Raw genomic sequence first — 17426 nt, 5'->3', positions numbered from 1 at the left:
AACCACAGGAAAAGAACTAAGCAAAACAGAGATAGCCAACCTATCAGATGCAGTGTTCAGAACACTGGTGATCAGGATGCTCAGAAAACTCCCTGAGTATTACCAAAAAGTAAAGGAAGAAATGAAGGTCATACTAAGTGAAATAAAGAATAATCCACAGGAAACCAACAGAGAAGGGAAGGAAGCTGGGATTCAAACCAATGACTTAGAACATAAGGAAGAGATAAACATTCAACTAGAATAAAAAGAAGAAGAATTCAAAAAAAACAAGGATAGGTTGAGGACATCTCCAACTGTGTCAACATTCAAATCATAGGGCTTCCAGAAAGAGAAGAGAAAGAGAAGGAAATTGAAAACTTATTTGAAAAAATAATGAAAGAACATTTGGCAAAGGAAGTAGACATACAAGTCCAGGAAGCACAGAGAGTCCTAACAAGTTAGACCCAAAGAGGAACACACCAAGACACATTATAACTGCATCACCCAAGATTAAAGATAAGGAAAAAATCTTAAAAGTAGCAGGAGAAAAGGGGACAGTTACCTACAAGGGAATTCCCATAAGACTGTCAGCTGATTTCTCAAAAGAAACTATGCAGGCTAGAAAGGCCTGGAAAGAAGTATTCAAAGTCATGAAAGGCCAGGACCTACATCCAAGATCACTCTATCCAGCAAAGCTTTCATTTAGAATGGGAGGGCAGATAAAGTGCTTCCCAGATAAGGTCAAGTTAAAGGAGTTCATCATCATCAAGTTCTCATTATAGGAAATGTTAAAGGGACTTATCTAAGAAAAAGAAGATGATCAAAACCATGAACGTTAAAAAGGCAAAAAAACTACGGCTATCAATAACTGAATCTAAAAAAAGAAACAAAAATAAAAAACAAAAATAAAAAACAAATCAACTAGAACAGAACAGAATCACAGAAATGGAGATCACATGGAAGGTTATCAGCTGGGAGGTGGAGCGGGGGGAATGGGGGAAAAGTTATAGGGAATAAGTAGCATGACTGTGGGCACAAAATAGAAAGGGGGAGGTTAAGAATGATACAGGAAATGGAGAAGCCAAAGAACTTACAAGCACGACCCACAGACATGAACTAAGGGGGGACAGTGCTGGAGGGAAGGCGGATACCAGGCAGCTGGGGGCCAAGGGGGGAAATTAGGTCAACTGTAATAGCATAATCAAAAATATATACTTTAAAAAGTTTTGTTATTTTGGAAAAATTGGTAAAACATGTTATGGTTAGACAACAGAATTTATAGAGTAAACTGTTTAAAGTGTTTTTTCAGTTTTTCTTGGTTTGGCTGAGAGTTGGCTTGGCGGACTGGGAAGCTATAAAATATTCACATTTGCTGAATAAACGAATGGCTGAATTGTTGCTGATGTCCTCCCACCAGGGGGGAAATCCGAAGATGGTTGGCTGCCCCAGTTTGCAGATTTATATGCAAAGGGAAGAAGAGGTAATCACATCTCTTCTTTCTCAGGGAGGCACAATAAAGACACGTGAATAAATAAAATGAACTAGCTGTGTTGTCCCCAATTTCAGATTGATGTGATTTCTCTCTTGCCTGTTCATTTCCCGTCTCCTCACATAGTCGCAGAAGAAATGACTCTGGGAAAATGAAGCCGAGACTGACCACCTTGAGAGAGAGCGAAGCTTTCAATCAATTTGTCCATCACAAACCATCAGCTAACACACTCTCCCCAAAGGAAGATAACCCCACCAGCGCAGTTCTGTGGCCAAAGGTATGTTGTCTCTTTGCATCCAACAGAGGTCAGAAACGTCAATTATCAGCACATCAGTAGCCTCTCCTTGGAGAATATCAAAGTATTGAAGAAGCAGACCACCAGAAGGGGTGATTAATGTAAAGCTGTAAAGAGTAGGTGCCCGTGACCAAGTGTGGAGAAAGGACTCATGTTGAGCCATTTTTGCCTTGAAGAAGTGAGCCTGGGTAGTTCGAGTCTCCATTTGTCTGGGAGATTAGTTTCCGAAGTGCTTTCCCCTCCAGCCTCATTTTTTGGTGAGATAGAATTCTAACATCTCTAAATACATGTTTTTAAAAATAAATTCTACATCCTATAAACATGAATATGAAAATAACTCTTATCACATGGAAATTAGTCTGTGCATGACATGGGAAGGAATTTAGAGAATCAAATGCAAATTCTTTAAGAAATGCAAATAAGCTGTGCGCCCCTCCACTCACCACCGACTGGCCATATGGAACTACTGGTGTGTCGCTGTGCTCAACAGTGGCCACCGCTGGGCCGCTGGGCCCCTGGGCACAGGGCCCCACTGCCCCCCTCCCTTAGTTTCTGTCTCATTGGGTTGGTCTCCATCAAATACGCATCTTCCTGAGCTCATTCAGTAAATTAAGATATTTCCTAAGGTCCTGTCCTTAAAAACCCCTTTCCCACATTTGGACGAGTTATTGGACTCCCTCGCTGGGCCGGGAATCTCGGTGGGCGCTGGGGTCTCGGAGACGCGAGTCCTGCTCTCAGGAGCTTGCAGTCTGCGTGTGGGGAGGAGAGGACACTGAAGGGGAAAAGCTGGGAGAGGTAAGAACGAGTTTTGGTAAGTGCCAGGTCTTTAAGACCGACACAAACAGGGGTCCTGCCTGGTCCGAGTTGTTGTCCGCACAACGCGCACATGTCCAGGACCCCGGGTGCAGAGGGGACCAGGCAACGATGGGGGTGGAGGGCCACGCTCAGGGCGAGAACATGAGGCCCACGCAGGCCCCTGCCCTCCTTGGCCTCGCCCCGCAGCTGCGCGCCGGAGACCCCAAGGCCAGCCCCGTCTGTGAGCGCCTGCCCTGGATTCCCACCGCTGTCCAAGCACCTGCGTGGGGACGTCCCATGTCACTTAAACTCAGCTTGTTGTCTTTTACCTGAACGACCGACTGACCGACCAACCAACCGCCACGTCTCTTGGCCTGTTAGCCAGACGCACACCTGTCTGCTCTCACCCACAGCAGAGGGAGCCGTGTGGGCCCGTGAAAGCCCGCGCCCAAGGCCCACGCGGTCTCGGGACCCGCGCCATTGGGTCAGCGTTGCTTTGCGTAACAACAAAACCAAAGCGAAGCCTCGAAAAGCTCCTGAATCCTTCGGCGTTGGTGTGACAAATACTGGAAGTCACGTGGGCGACAAGCAAGTCACTGCGATGACATATTAACATACACGACAGCGTCAGTTTAGAACACATAATTTATTGTGTTTATGGGTTCGTAATCAAGGGGATACTCGGGAACCTTAAACATGAGGGAGAAGTAACGATGAGATACAAAATTCTCAGATCTTGGAAGCGAAAATATTAAAATTCTAGCACTGTTCTTAAAATCTTTTCCTCATGATCAGCACTGTGGAAAAATCACCACGCTCCTCCCCAGGAAAAGGGGGACAGACAAGCCACACGGTGATGGGGGCCGAGGAGTTCCCCGCGGCGGGCTTTATTCTGCACTGCGGCGCAGGAGAGGCTCGCATTCTCTGTCCACACAGGACGCTCTCGCGGCTGTGTCCCCATGACGACCAGGGACGCGGCGGGGAAGACGCGCGTGCGGAGCGACCCAGTCTGGCCCGGTCCGCAGGCTCTGCCCCCGGTGCCCAGCGCCCTGCCCGCGAGCGCGCTGCGGGGCTTCTAGGTGTTTCCCAGCGCCAGCACCGAGGCCGCCTTCCTTCTCTGCGCGGTGACCGCGCTGAGCTGCAATCGAAACACACAGTCAGTGCGCGGTGCCTTGTTCTACGGAAAATCTTAGGCGAATACACAGCGTAATGCACCACAACTTACAATTATTGCAAATAATCGGAAGGGGTCTTCTAAGAGGTCACTTTTTGGGTTCAATTCTATTTTCCTCTTGAGACTTGCCAGGGTCTGCGTCACACTAGACATGTGCGTGTCAGGTGTGACACGTCACAGCTCACGCAGACCCAGAATCCCCAGGCATGCTTCTCGGAGGACGAAGGACCTCTGGGTCAAGTTCACCAGAAAAGTGGCTCAAATACAAAGAGGAAGCCAGCACAGCGCTGGGCTGGGAATAGGATGCTAGATCACAGCAAGAGAAGCCTACTAGGAAAATACTTAACTACTAATTGGAAGGGACTAAAATCAATCCGGAATACACACACAGGAAAAAAGCCAACAGCTCGGAACCAGAACCGGCAGCACACAGCACACAGGACGAAGCCCTCCCCCAGCTCCCTGTCTCCACAGAGCTCTTCCCCAGCCCAGCCACCACCCCCCGCTTCCAAGTGTGCTCCTCGCACCGTTTAGATGAGGGTGTATGCGTGCATTTCCTCACCCCTTTTGTTTACCACTGTGAAGGACTGTACAAACTTTCCCTCGTGTTCCCTGCTAAACGATCTGGGTGAGACACGGCTCCACACGAGAGCGACTGCACCCCTCTCCCCAGCTGCGAGCCTGCTCTGCATGGACATTCTCCAGTTTAACTGGTTTTCCACTGATGGGCGCTTAGATAGTTTTCAATCTTTTAAAATGAATGGCAATGCTGCAATGAGCATTTTACATGCCTCCTTGTACAGACTTGCCCAGGGCCGAGCACGCCACCCGTAGAATAAACTCTCAAAACTGCTGGTCACAGATTCTGTGCATGTGCGGTCTCTGAGAGATGGTGTCCACCTGGGCTCCAAAGGGACAGTGCTGTCGGCATTTACACCAGAGCCGCCAGGAAGCGCCAGAACCACGTGCTGTCCCACTTGGGACCTGACAGTGGGAAGCGATGTGTGAACGCAGTTTAGGTTTGTATTTGTTTCATGGCTGCAGATGAGCATCTTTAAAAAATGTTTAAAAGCCATCTGTCAGCCTGGCTGATGTGGCTCAGCGCATTGAACACTGGCCTGTGAACTGAAGGGTCTTCAGTTCAATTCCCGGGCAGGGCACAGGCCTGGGTTGTGAGCCAGGTCCCCAGTTAAAGGCGTGTGAGAGGCACTGGTGTTTCTCTACTGCTTTCTCTCCCTCCTTGCCCCTCTCTCTAAAAAATAAATTAAAAAACTCTTTTGTAAACACCACCTGTCCTTCCCTCCCATCAGCACCCTTTACCGTCTGTCCAGTGCACCGTCACACTGGTTTTGTGGACAGAGCCGCTCTCTACATGCGTTTCCCACACCAGCCTTTTTGTCATCCATGTCACAAATACTTTTGTTTGTCCTTGACTTCGTGGCTTTTTAATGTGTAAATCTGAATTTTCACGTAGTCATATTTACTGGGTTATTTCCCTCATTTCTAGGCTGGGTGTTCTTGCAGAGAAAGGCCACACCTCACTGGTATTTAGGACACGGCACAAACTCACAGAGACCAGTGACTTAGGACATGTCACCATAGTACAAGGACGGGTGACAGAGGTGCAGACAGAGGGACTGGGGGGCACATTCAGGGTGACCGAGGCTGGGCCACGACGCTGGGCCACACCGGTGAGTGTGACGTGCCACCAACAGTCCCCGAACTCCCTTATTTCAGGAGATACCAGGCCCTTTGCAGGACCTAGTGGTTTCCAGTTTTTAGAGGAAAGTGAAAAAAATTAGAATTCAGAGAAGACAAAGATAAAAGTTTTTAAAAGCCAAGTACATGTCTCATAAGGAGAGTTGTAACTCATTTAAAATGGAAAAATGCTGGCTCCAGGGAATCAGTTCTTCTTTGTGCAGGGGGAGGCGGAACGAGTCCTTTCCATCTTCCAATGAGAGCAAAATGGGAGGAGAAAAGCTCAAGGGAAAACGCGGGCCGTGGTTACTGCAGAAACGTTAAACAAGCTCACGAAGAGGATGGTGGGATCTTTGCCCTCAGAGTTTAACAGGAGACTGTTTAGGTTTACTTCTGTCGAGGTGGGGGCTGAACTAGATGCCAACCGGGCATATAATTAAGGTTCTGTAACTACCCTTTTTACTAAGGAACTTAAGGTAGTTGGTTTTAAGTAGGCATTTTCTTTATCATATTCCTAGAAAAAGGGAAAATTGAAGCTTTAAGGGTTGTGACATAGGAAATTTAATCTCTCATACACCCATGAGCACCCACCATTCAATGACGGGTGCTTCACGTGGGTGACCCCTCGGCCCTTGGTGACCCTGTTGGGGAGCTGGTGTTACCCTAGAGGCATCGGAGACACTGAGGCTCAGGGAAGTGAGGTGGCCCCAGGTCACCCGGCTCCTTAATGGCCACAGGCTACTTGCTTGACACCAAACACACACTCAGAATACTGCTCAGGACACCCTGGCTCTGCTGCCTTATAACCCACATGAAGGTAGGGACTCATGAGTAGCTTAGTAACCATTAGTTCATTATTTCATAAGAAGTGAAACATATCTGCTAAAGCAATGATCACTTTTGAGAGGGCGGGGAACAGAGGGCAAATCATGACTATAGTTTTATTCCAGTGTCACGTCACGTTCATCTCAGAAATCTGAGATATCCAAGATAAAATCTTTATTACAAACATAAACTGAATTCAGCATTTAGGGTTGCTTTACTATGTATAAGATGCTGTGACATCTAAGAACATTAATTTTAATTAAAATAGTATAATCAAATATGATTAATAATGTACTAGCTTGGTTTGCTTTGGTCTGCCCGCCTGCCCATTTTCTCTCCCTCGGCACGTTCCCGCCCATCTTCATAGTCGCCACACTGGCCTCAGTCTGTCCCCAGGAGAAGGGACTACTGCTCCTACTTCAGAACAAATGGCCCTTTTCCTCACGACGCGTGTGCGTTATGAGAAATGACCCCTCAGTGTTTCACTGATGTTCTGCGTTTCCTAATTCTGTTTCCCAGTGGACTTGATATCGAGATTGATATTGTCACATACAAATGCACGTTAAATGAAGTTAACCGATAGGCAAAGTCATTTTTTTTCCATCTAAAAACTGCAGTGAAAACAAAGTGCAATCTGAAAGGGTGCATTTAAAGCAGTTAGTTTCTTCAAAACCTGTCAGCAAACCCCTCTGAGCTTCCCACGTGACCTCACTCCAGAGCAGGGCTGCCCACGGCCACCCCGAGGGGACAGAGCTGCTCCACGTCCACGCCGCCTCCTGGGTCAGCTGCGGCTGCACGTGGTGATCGAGCACCTGGAATCTGCTGGCGTGACGGAGGACTTCAGTTTTCGTTCTGTTTAGTGTTACTTTACACGGCTGCTGGTGGCCGGTGGCCGTGAGTGGAGGGTGCGGGGCTCGGTGTGGGGTCATCGGAAGGAGATGCTTGTTTGTTTCTAAAGTTTACCTTTCCAACCTCGAATGTGAAAGAGACTCACCGTAAACGGTTTAATCGGTAACAATGAAGGTGCTAGTGCTCTGGGGACCTGGGAGGACCTTCCCTCGGCTGGGGCCCACAGGGACGGCGGCATGGGGACGAAGGGGCAGCACCCTACCTGCTGCGAAGCCGAGGCCGCTCTCTGCTCCGCCTGACTGAGGCGCCGCTGCAGTCTGTTGGCTTTTTCTTGATGCTCTAGAACCAACTTTTCGCTCTGTTGAGGGGCAGTACAAAACACACTGGTTAGAAAACCACACGCGTCACAGCAAGGAGACGGTTTGTGGACTAATCAATGAAAAATCTGGACATCACTTTACCCCTTATAAAATGCAAAGATAGTGTATCTCTAAGTTTACATTTTTTCAAGCTCTGGACTTCAAAGTTGATTTCACAGCCTCACTAAACTGTTTTTACCACCACATGCCACAACAAAAAAATGAAACAAATGCAAAGTGCATTGAAGTGAAGAACAAGATTTTCAGTGTTCGATCCATTGACCTTGATGCTAGCGCACTGCTTCAGACGTGGGGAGCATAAAGGCAGTGACCGTGGGGACCCCCCCAGAGCTGCTCCCCGCCTGAGAGCCTGCAGTCCGTCCAGGTCCCAGTGGGTGCTGCCGCTGCCCGCGGGGCCTCTAGGGCCACTAGGCTAGAACGAGCTTCCAGGGAAAGTGGGGATTAACATTATAAAATGTGAAGAAACAGAAAACACTCATTCTAGATATCCTGGTTTTTATAGAGTTGGATGTGTCTTAAGTGATTTATATGCTAAAGTTATTCTTTAAAAGGTGAAGAATTCTATTTCTACATGTTTCTCCAAACAGTATACAAGGGCTGTCTGGAAAAAGTCCAGTCATTGTTAACGTAACGAGAACAGTTTGCGTGACATCAATGTAACTTGGCAGCCAAGGTGAGTGGACTGGAATGTGCATGCATGAACAATGACGACTTCACTGTACTAGTCCGTGGGGGCGGTAGATACCACCGAGTGAGCATGTGTACTGTGTGGCTGTCACACTGAAAATGACTGAGTGAGTAGAGCAACAAATCTGCATCGAGTTTTGTGTTAAAATTGAATGTTCCTCCACAGAAACTATGTGGATGATTCAGAGGCTTTCAGGGACGATGCAATGAGCGCAGCACAAATGAAAGTGTGGCACAGACGCTTCAAAGATGGTCGGGAATCTGTGGAAAGTGATCCACGTTCTGGAAGGCCAGCAAGCAACAAGCAGAACAGCTGAGAATGTTGAACATAGATCAGAGACAGAAAGTGCGAAAACTAGAAGCTGATCTAGGGATTCCAGAAACTTCTGTGTTCAAGATTTTGATGCAGGATCTTGGTATAAAATGTGTTGTGGTGAAATCTGTTCTGCAGCTTCTGTTACTAGAGCAGAAGGGACATCATGCTGTGGCTGCTAATGACTTGATTCAACTGCTACCAGTGAACCAGATTTCCTCAAGGAGGTCATAACCAGAGATCCAGACATGAATGGTGGGCCTGTGGCCATGATCCGGAAACAAAGGTGCAGTTGTCCCAATGGAAGTCGCCTGGTTCTTCCTACCTGAAGAAGGTGTGGCAAAGTACAAGTCAATCAAGACCACGTTAACTGTGTTTTTTGATTGGGAAGGTGTTGTCCATCATGAGTACACCCCTTCAGGCCAGTTAACAAGGAGTGCTACTCCAGTGTTCTTTGTTGGTTGAGAGACGCAATACGATGAAAATGGCCGCAGCTCTAGGCAACTGGTGATTGGACACCCACACACGTATCACATCTAATGCAGAATTTTTTTGTGAGGCATCAAATCACCCAGGTGACTCAGCCCCTCTACATTCAGACTTGGTACCCTGCGACTTCTGGCTTTTCCCAAAATGAAAATCACCTTTGAAAGGGAAGAGATTTCAGACTGTTGATGAAATTCAGGAAAATTCGACGGGGCAGCTGATGGTGATTGGGAGAACTGGGTGAGGTCCCAAGGTGCCGACTTTGTAGGGGACTGAGGTGTCATTGTCCTATGTACACTGTTTCTTGTGTCTTCTTCAATAACGTCTCTATTTTCCATTTTACATGGCTGGATGCCTTCTAGACAGACCTCGTTGTACACTCCAGAGAGCATTAGGATTAACAGAATTATTAAGATTTTTGTTACGAGTGGAATTATGTCCCTAAGAAAAAAGATACTGAAGTCCTAACCCCTAGTATCTATGAATGTGACCTAATCTGGTTATAGGGTTTTTGCTGATAATTAAGTTAGGATGATATTATTAGGCTCAGTCCTCATCAAATATGACTGGTGTTGCCATAAAATGGGGGGTTCTGGACACAGACAGACATGTACAAAGGGAAGAGCACATGAAAAAATGGGGAGAACACCATCTACAAGTGGAGGAGTGCCTGGGACTATGAGAAGCCAGGGGGCAGGCATGGGACAGGGGACAGAGTCTCCTTTGAACCCTCAAAAGGAACGGACCCTGCCAACTTCTCCATTGAGGACCTCTGGCATCCGGAAGTGAGAGACAAGACATTTCTGTTGTTTAAGCCAACTGGTCTGTCATACTGTTGCAGCGGCCTCCAGAAACTAGACAGGCATCGTGGACATAAATCTGTGATGACTTGCTGTGATGCACACAAGTTCAGAGATGCTGTCAACTAAAAAATGCATCCGCCGTCCCCACACTCACTCCCCTGGAGAAAACATTTTTGTATGACTGGAACTGTTCAACTTTCTGGCACTTGTGGGAATTGAGAGAGTAACCAGCCTAATCAGGAACAGCAAGAAAACGCACTTTCTATGAAGAACTATATACTTCCCACGTCCTAACATATGAGTGATTACAGGGAATGTCAGGTCTAGCAACATAAAATATTGAAATAACTATCCTGTTAAAATGAGCTTATTATACTTCTTATCGTGTCCCAAAACAAAATTAAATTTTCTAGCGAGAACTATATTGGCTGTTCCAATTTCCCGAGCTGTTTAAATACATAGTCTTAAATTTAAGATGCACATCGAAAACTTGGGGGAAAAGTTGCCATCATCCATAATAAACATTTCTGATCACACCGAGACTACCTATAACACGCATTTTCCTATGCTGCTACAATAATGGGTGAGGCAGGGTCCAGATCCCATAACTCACAATATACTGGTGGTGTTCTTTTCCCATTGATCACTGTGGTTGCTCCTGACCTTCCACTATTATTGACATTACTGCGTTGATTATTTCCCTTCAAATTTTCTCACAATTTTAATGACGTCCTGAGAGAAGATTTCTAGAAGTGGGAACTACACCAAAGAATTCTTTAATGGCTCATGTTTAATTGTTTCCTAAATGGTTCACATCAACTCCTGATGCTACAAAGCTGAAGAGTACCCTCACTGTAGCACCTGCAGAAGGCCACAGCGGGACAAGGGTGCACGGAGCCCATTGGAGAAATTCCAACACATACATTTGAAGTTAGACCTTCCAGAGAAGAACTCAAGTTCTAGAATGCTCTCATTGTAATCTAGAAGATGTTTACTTCTTTGAGACTTCAAAGAAAAAACTCTTGCTATATTTAGCTCTAAAGTAATCTAAAGGAGTATTTTAATATATTCCACTGGGCCAAAGTATTTTCTGTGTCTCTTGTGATAGATGAAAACTAAGTGAAAGGAGCAGGTTACAGACTGACCTCAGATGCACAGCGACATCAGGAGGGCAGGTCTTTGAAGGGCAATCCAACCCCAGGGTCCCCGCTCCCCACCTTCGGTCACTTATGCCAGAGGAGTCACTGACGCTCAAAGCTTTTCTTCACATTGTATTGTGCGTGGACTTTCAGGGTGTGGGTGATTTCCACAAGAAATACTCATGCCCGTGTGGCCACTTCCAAGCGGAGTGTTAATTTGGACTTGGTTCAAGCACAGTTCTCTTCCGTGTACACCACACCGCAGCAGCAGCACCTCCTGGGAGAGTCATTCTCTTACCTCAGCTACCTTTTCATTCGCCATTTCCAGCTGAGAGAGCAGCTCTTGGGTATGAAGTTTCTGTCGACTCAGCTCACTCCTATCAGCCGCGCGAGGGAGGGAGGGAGGGAGGGAGGGAGGGTTTGTTTAAAAAAAAAATAAAAGAACAAAATGGAATCTTTATTAGTGAGATACATATTCATGCTTTGAGCAAAAATATTATATTTGTGCAAAATTAATTTCTTGTTAATAATACACCACATCTAAAGGACTCATTCATTTCTTACACACATATTCTGTAGACTGGTTGTACAGAAATGTGAATACATGCCACCATTGAACTGTACACTTGAAAATGGGTAAGCTGATATGTTTAATATTATGCATATCCTATCACAATTTAAAAATGGTTGAAACAGTACATTTTACATTATGTTTTTGCCACAGGAATCACTCCTGTGGCAACAAAATTAAAAGTGCCAAAGCGTCTTCAATATTATCATCTTGAGTATTCCCTGGCATTAAAATGAAAGTATACTCTTAGTAAAACAGATACGGTGATTGTTAGCACAAAACCCCATCAGCCACTGTGCCTCTCAGCTGCGGTGCGACAAGTCAGAGTCCCACATGATGCTCTGGGAGGGGCCCGACCCTGGGCACAGCGAGACAAGGTTCATGGGTCCACCATTGCCGAGTGCAGGAGAGTCAGGCCTGCTGTTTGCTTTGGTTGCATATGTGCGGGATTTTCTACGTTAATACCCTTTGTGCTTTATTAGCTGGAATTTTCTTGTGCACAGAAGTTTTTTTTCCTATTCAATATATATATATATATATATATATATATATGGATTATATTGTTTTTGGACAAAGATAATTTCAAGAGTCCCAGGTTAGAAGTAGATACGATGTCATCTTAAAAATAACTTTAAAAAAGAGCGACTCAATTTCTGAGTATTAAAATAGTAATTCAGGGTTGATTCTATCCTTTGACCTTCTGCTTCTTAAAACAAATCAACAGATTAACACTTTCAAAATAACTGCAGCTTTGATTGCCCCCCCCCCCCCGGGAGCTATGCAAACAGCTGAAAACTTGTCTCTCAAGTGTCCTGTATTAGAGTGAATGGTAGTTGTTAAAATCTGGAAGCAATCTGCTATAAACACATAGGCGAGAACAAATAATAATGTCCACAAATCAATTCCTCAAATATTTACCGAACTGTCTCTGGGCCAGGTGCAAGGTATACGGTGGTGAGCACAGAGTCCTTGCTGTAACAGAACTGGGAGACTGAGAGGGACTCGCTCATTCCGACTGAGTTTGTCAACATGGCTGCTGCTCTGAGGAGCTTCAGGATTGGTCACTAGTGCTGTGACAGACAAGCCTTAGCTTTATTTCAGTGGTAGTAATAAAGCTGAGTACATTATTTTGTTTATTTTTAAGTCTGTCACGTAGTTTAGAATTCCCACTGTAACAAAACAAATATAACAAAAAAGCAAAATGACTGCAGTGGCAAGTCTTCTAGGTCAAATGGAATGAAAGGTGAAAGTCCTGTGCGTCGGTGCTGATGAGAAGTGACCTCTGACCCCGCTGAGGTGGAGGTCGGCCAGTGTTCAGTTTACAGAAAGCCCTTCCAGATGACACCTGCTGCGTGCTTTGACTTCTCAACTACTCACCCATATACCTGCGACAATTCACCTGAATGACAGTAGTGCTAATACTACCACATAGTGATAATTCTCCACAAAATTAAAAAACACAAAGACACAAGTTATTAATCCGAGTTACTTTTTAATCTTTGTCCATCCTGAGTCTGCAGTGGACGGAGCCCTGCCATCCACCCTGGGAGGTGAGCGGTCTCCCCTTACAATCAGTGTTCAGCAGGCTTGGCAGACAGTACTGAAGAAGATGATGGTGACACGGAGAGGGAACACTGTCACAGCACTTCCTACGGGCAGACACTGTTCTAGGCGCTTTACATAAATGCATTTGGTGTTCATGCTAACTCTGTGAGACCCCCGTTTCTGCAGAGAAAACGCCAAGACACAGACACAGAACGATCAAGTCAGGTGGCTTGTCCAGAGCCCCGTAGCTGGCAGTTGTGGGGTCTGGACGGAATCCGGGCCCCCTGCTCCCGAAGCGCACGCTCTGTGCTGCTCCCCTGGACCGCGGGCGATGCTAAATGAGTCAGGGGCGGCGTGCGTGGGGGCGGGCATGAGGCATTCCATTCTAGATGTTTATGTGCAAGGCGACCAAGCTGTATCTTCTTTGGACATATTCCCAAAGGGTTCAGTCCTCCATCAAAGCCTGACACCAAACGCGCTTGTCCCTGCTGTGTAGACCCATGGGGCTGACATCTCAGCCCGTGCGTGGGGCTTGGCCACAAAACTGTGGAGTCCACACCTCACTCCCTCTTCCACGCAGAGCTAGTCTGTCCCTAAACAGACCCCTCCTTTGCCACGTCTCTCTGTCACTCGGCCCTTCCAGCTCAGTCTCTGCTCCAGCGCCATCGGGGCAGCGCCCAGCACACACAGCTGCGCCCTGTCCCCGACCCGGGCAGCGCCGCGCGATTCTGTCTGACACGCGGGGGAACCTACTGTGTCCATGACCAATCACTGCGAGGACCCCCGCTACTGAAGCAGTCCACGCAGGCGTTGGAAATCCTCCCCAGCCAGTGTCATTCATCGTTCCGACCTCACTGCACTTGGCCAGGCTCCCGTCTAGTAAACCAGCCGCACGTGTGTCCCCCTCAGGCTCTGGCCGCATCCTTTTCCGAATCCTCGATTTCAGCTTCGCCACTGAAGTCCCATGCTTTCTCCAGATGCCACCTTGCCGCCCCTCCTTCCAGGCCGCCTTCCTCCAGACGGTGCTCTCTGTACATCCGAGCTTTACACTTGCGTTATGTGCAAGGCATCCGGCGGCCCTGTGTCGCGATGCTGAATAGCGGTTGCTACACGTGTGTGTACACATAGCTATGGATATGTGTGGGTGCACACCCCCCCCAAGAATAGAAACTTTAAAAATGGGGATTGTTTTTAGTTTCCACAGTATCTACCACAGTTGATTTGCACACAGAACTTCAATAAATGTTTGACTTACAGCTACCATTGTAGAAAACCTAGCAGTTAGAAAATTTCATTATTTACTCAGCAAACATTTACTGAGGAATCTACCACAAAACATCCTTTAGATAAAGATTGGTTTTTTTTACTCAGATTTTTGTATATTCTGCTTCTTTCTGCAAAGAGTTTGAAGCATTTCCATCCACCTCACTTCTGAGGAAACGTGAGGAGGCAGGAGAGGGTGAAGAGGGACGGGGTCACCAGCTTGTCCCTGGAGCCCACCTGCCGGGGCCCCCGCTGCTTCTGCCTCCATCAGGTTCTTTACCTTCGGAGGGCGGGGGGAGGGGATGGGGGAGCCAAGGGGAGGATCCGACTCTGTAGGATCGACGGGAAACTCCCTCTTCATCAGCGAATGTCACCGAGAGTTCCCAATATCATTACTGACGTGGGAAAAACATGAAATAAGACTTTCCAGAAAGTTTCTCAGTGGTATTGCAGTTGAAACACTTGCCAAATAGACCTACGCAATCCCTCCACCGAATCTTTAAAACAGAGGCTCTCCTGCCTGTCCGGGAGGATTTAAGCGCAGCTGCCAGGAGGCGTAACAGTGGAGGACACTTCCAGTTTATGGCATTATGGTGCTTAAAGAGCACTTCGCGCTAACTAAAGAATTGAAATGAAACTGTTCCCAACTTCTCTATAATTTCCGGCATACTGTATGTTATAAGGCTTAAGGTGAAATTATCTTCTACGAAGTTTAATCTAAGTATATAAAAATGAGGAATTCTCTATAATATCACTTAGCTCTCAGTGTTCTGAATATTTTTAGTTCACTTACATTACTTACATGTATGATAAAACATCGTAGTCATGCCTACCAACACAATTTAGAAATACAGCTGTAAAATGCAATTGATTTGCTACCTTCTGTATAGGTAAAATTAAAAAATAACTTAAGAAACATAACACGCTTTAGTAAACAAAATATTATATTCAAGATGGATTCAGTCATCAAATTCTTCAGTTCAAGATGCAAGCAGGTGGTGGGTGAGGATGGGAGGCAGGGGTTTTGCATTGGTGGCCCATGGACAGGGGCCAGGCATGTTCACGGACACCCCAAGACTACAGGCAAGGTCTTGTGTGTCTGCTTCCCTTTTCTGGGGTCCATAGACTTCCTCATGTTTTTAAGGAATCTGATGCCTCAGGAAAGATAAGGATTTGGTCTGGGCTTTCCACCTGGAATATAGTTTAAAACATTTTTTTTAAAGTATGAACACACTGATTGGAATGTTTCAATGTTGACTGTCTTTCACATAGCACATTTACAGAATTTATCTATAATTATTTCCACTTTTGGCTTCATAAATGTGGTACCAGAATTTAAGGGTACTTGACGAGCAATCTGAATACAAAAGTATTCCAGATTTTTTACAGCATTCTCTCTATTCTTTTGGAGTGGCCTGTCCAAACTGAATTCAACAGCAAATTCCCCAAAGTATACAACTACCTTTAAGAGAAACTTAGTTCTGTACTCATATACCATTGGTCATTCTCTTTTTGCGCTCTGTGTCACTGGTTTATTTTTCTCTTTTGTTCTCAGAAATCACTGGTTGATTTAACTAAGTTGCTTGTTTCCAAAACAAGAACGACCGGCACAGCTTGGTGTGGGAACAAACACACTGACTCTTGGGGAGCAAGTGGGAAGCCCATGAGGCGGGGACGGGGCGTGGAGAATGCCTGGGGCGTGGGTCAGCGCGCTTGGCACAGGGACGAGGTTCACTGGTTCAGGTCGTTAGGTAATTAGGTGGACATCAGCCCGGAAGGTCTTCTGCTCCACCTTAACTCTCCCACTGTACCTTACCGTTACTTCAAGGTTGCAAAGTAGCTGTTATTCTCATCGCATAAGTAAAGGAGTTAAGACTCAGTGAAGTTATTTAATGTTCCTAATGTCATAAAGTAATTGAATGAAAAAATGGAGTTTATATCAGTCTTTTAATCAAAATGATCTCTCAGCTAGATCATATTTCCTCCCGTTTTGAGTCCAGTCATTACAAGAGAGTTTTGCAAAGCGTGTATTTGTGGCATCGTACAACATGAAGATCTAAAAGGCAAAAAGATGATCAGGGAAACATTTAATCCTAACTTTGTGGCAAAATGGTCAGTAACTGCAAACACTGTAATTTCAACTTTTGGTATGGCTTCAAAAGACTTGACTACTGAAAAAAAGGAAATTTGTCCTCAGGTTTCAAATCTCATTCAGTTAACAGAAGACACCGCAGGCCAGAGCAGGCAGGCCAGCTGCAGGCATGGGTGAGAGCACGCCTGGTCCTGGTCCCAGGTCCCCCTCCCCATGTGCACACTCCCCGAGTGAGCTTGTCTATAGTCCGTGGCTTACTACCACCGAGGAGCGCCTCAAGTGCACCCTGTCCAAAGTGGAGACCGCTGATCTCTTCCATCCCAGGAATACCACTGTCACCCACTGCATGCTCCACCCGAAGGTGAGGCATCAGCGTAGGTCCCTCCCTTTTCCTCATCCCCTGTATTTGATTTAACGGTAGTTCTGTCCTACCCCCTCAACATAACGCATGACTGTTCACTTCTCTCCACCTCCACCGACAACGTTCTGTTCTAAGCCACTACCATCTAGTGTCTGAAAACCGTAATGATCGAACAGCCGGTCTCCTGACTCTCCTTCTGCCCGTTCTCCAGTCTCTTTTCCACACAACGTGGAAAACTGGTCTAAAGTGGTCTTTTGAAGACCTAAGGATGTTTACCCACCCCCCGCAATGATTTCCCATTGCTGCATTTTGGACTTTACTTACTTAAAATAGACTTAAGTATGTCACTTAGAGTAAAAATATCTTACTTCAAGCAGCGCACAAGATTCTCAGGATCGCAGGACCCCTGACTCAGCCCTCAGCCCAGGGGCCTCTCTCCTCGCTCACCAGACTGTGATGACCTGGTCTCCCCCTTCAACCTCTGGGCCTTGGTCGTCACTCCCTTCCCATCTGCCTGCAGTACTTTCCTGGCTTCTTTGTGCAGTGGACTTCTGTTATCCTTCAGGACTCAGTTCAAAGGTCAACTTTCTGATGACTTAAAGAAAATAAACAGTCCATCTCACTCAGCTCCCGCCCTGCGCCAGTCGCTGTTTCCACCACGCTGTGCGTGGGCCCTTCATGC

At 46.4% G+C, this 17426-nt stretch overlaps 1 protein-coding gene across 2 annotated transcripts in view; it reads right to left on the bottom strand.

The window, feature by feature from the left end:
* Window positions 1-3185: 3185 nt before the first annotated feature.
* The window catches only part of SCLT1 (sodium channel and clathrin linker 1), a 96612-nt gene continuing 82371 nt past the window's right edge, over window positions 3186-17426 (bottom strand). For both annotated transcript variants that reach the window (XM_037058522.1, XM_037058523.1), the window contains 3 exons: window positions 11211-11289; window positions 7367-7462; window positions 3186-3696 (listed from right to left, as the gene is read on the bottom strand). In XM_037058522.1, the coding sequence (XP_036914417.1) occupies window positions 3634-3696; window positions 7367-7462; window positions 11211-11289 (238 nt within the window). In that variant the 3' untranslated portion in view covers window positions 3186-3633. The remainder of the gene's footprint in view (window positions 3697-7366; window positions 7463-11210; window positions 11290-17426) is intronic.

Source organism: Sturnira hondurensis, unplaced genomic scaffold, assembly GCF_014824575.4.
Source record: "Sturnira hondurensis isolate 20B ecotype Veracruz unplaced genomic scaffold, ASM1482457v3 Scaffold0010128, whole genome shotgun sequence".
Lineage (NCBI taxonomy): Eukaryota > Metazoa > Chordata > Mammalia > Chiroptera > Phyllostomidae > Sturnira > Sturnira hondurensis.
This window is presented reverse-complemented; position numbering and strand designations above follow the sequence as displayed.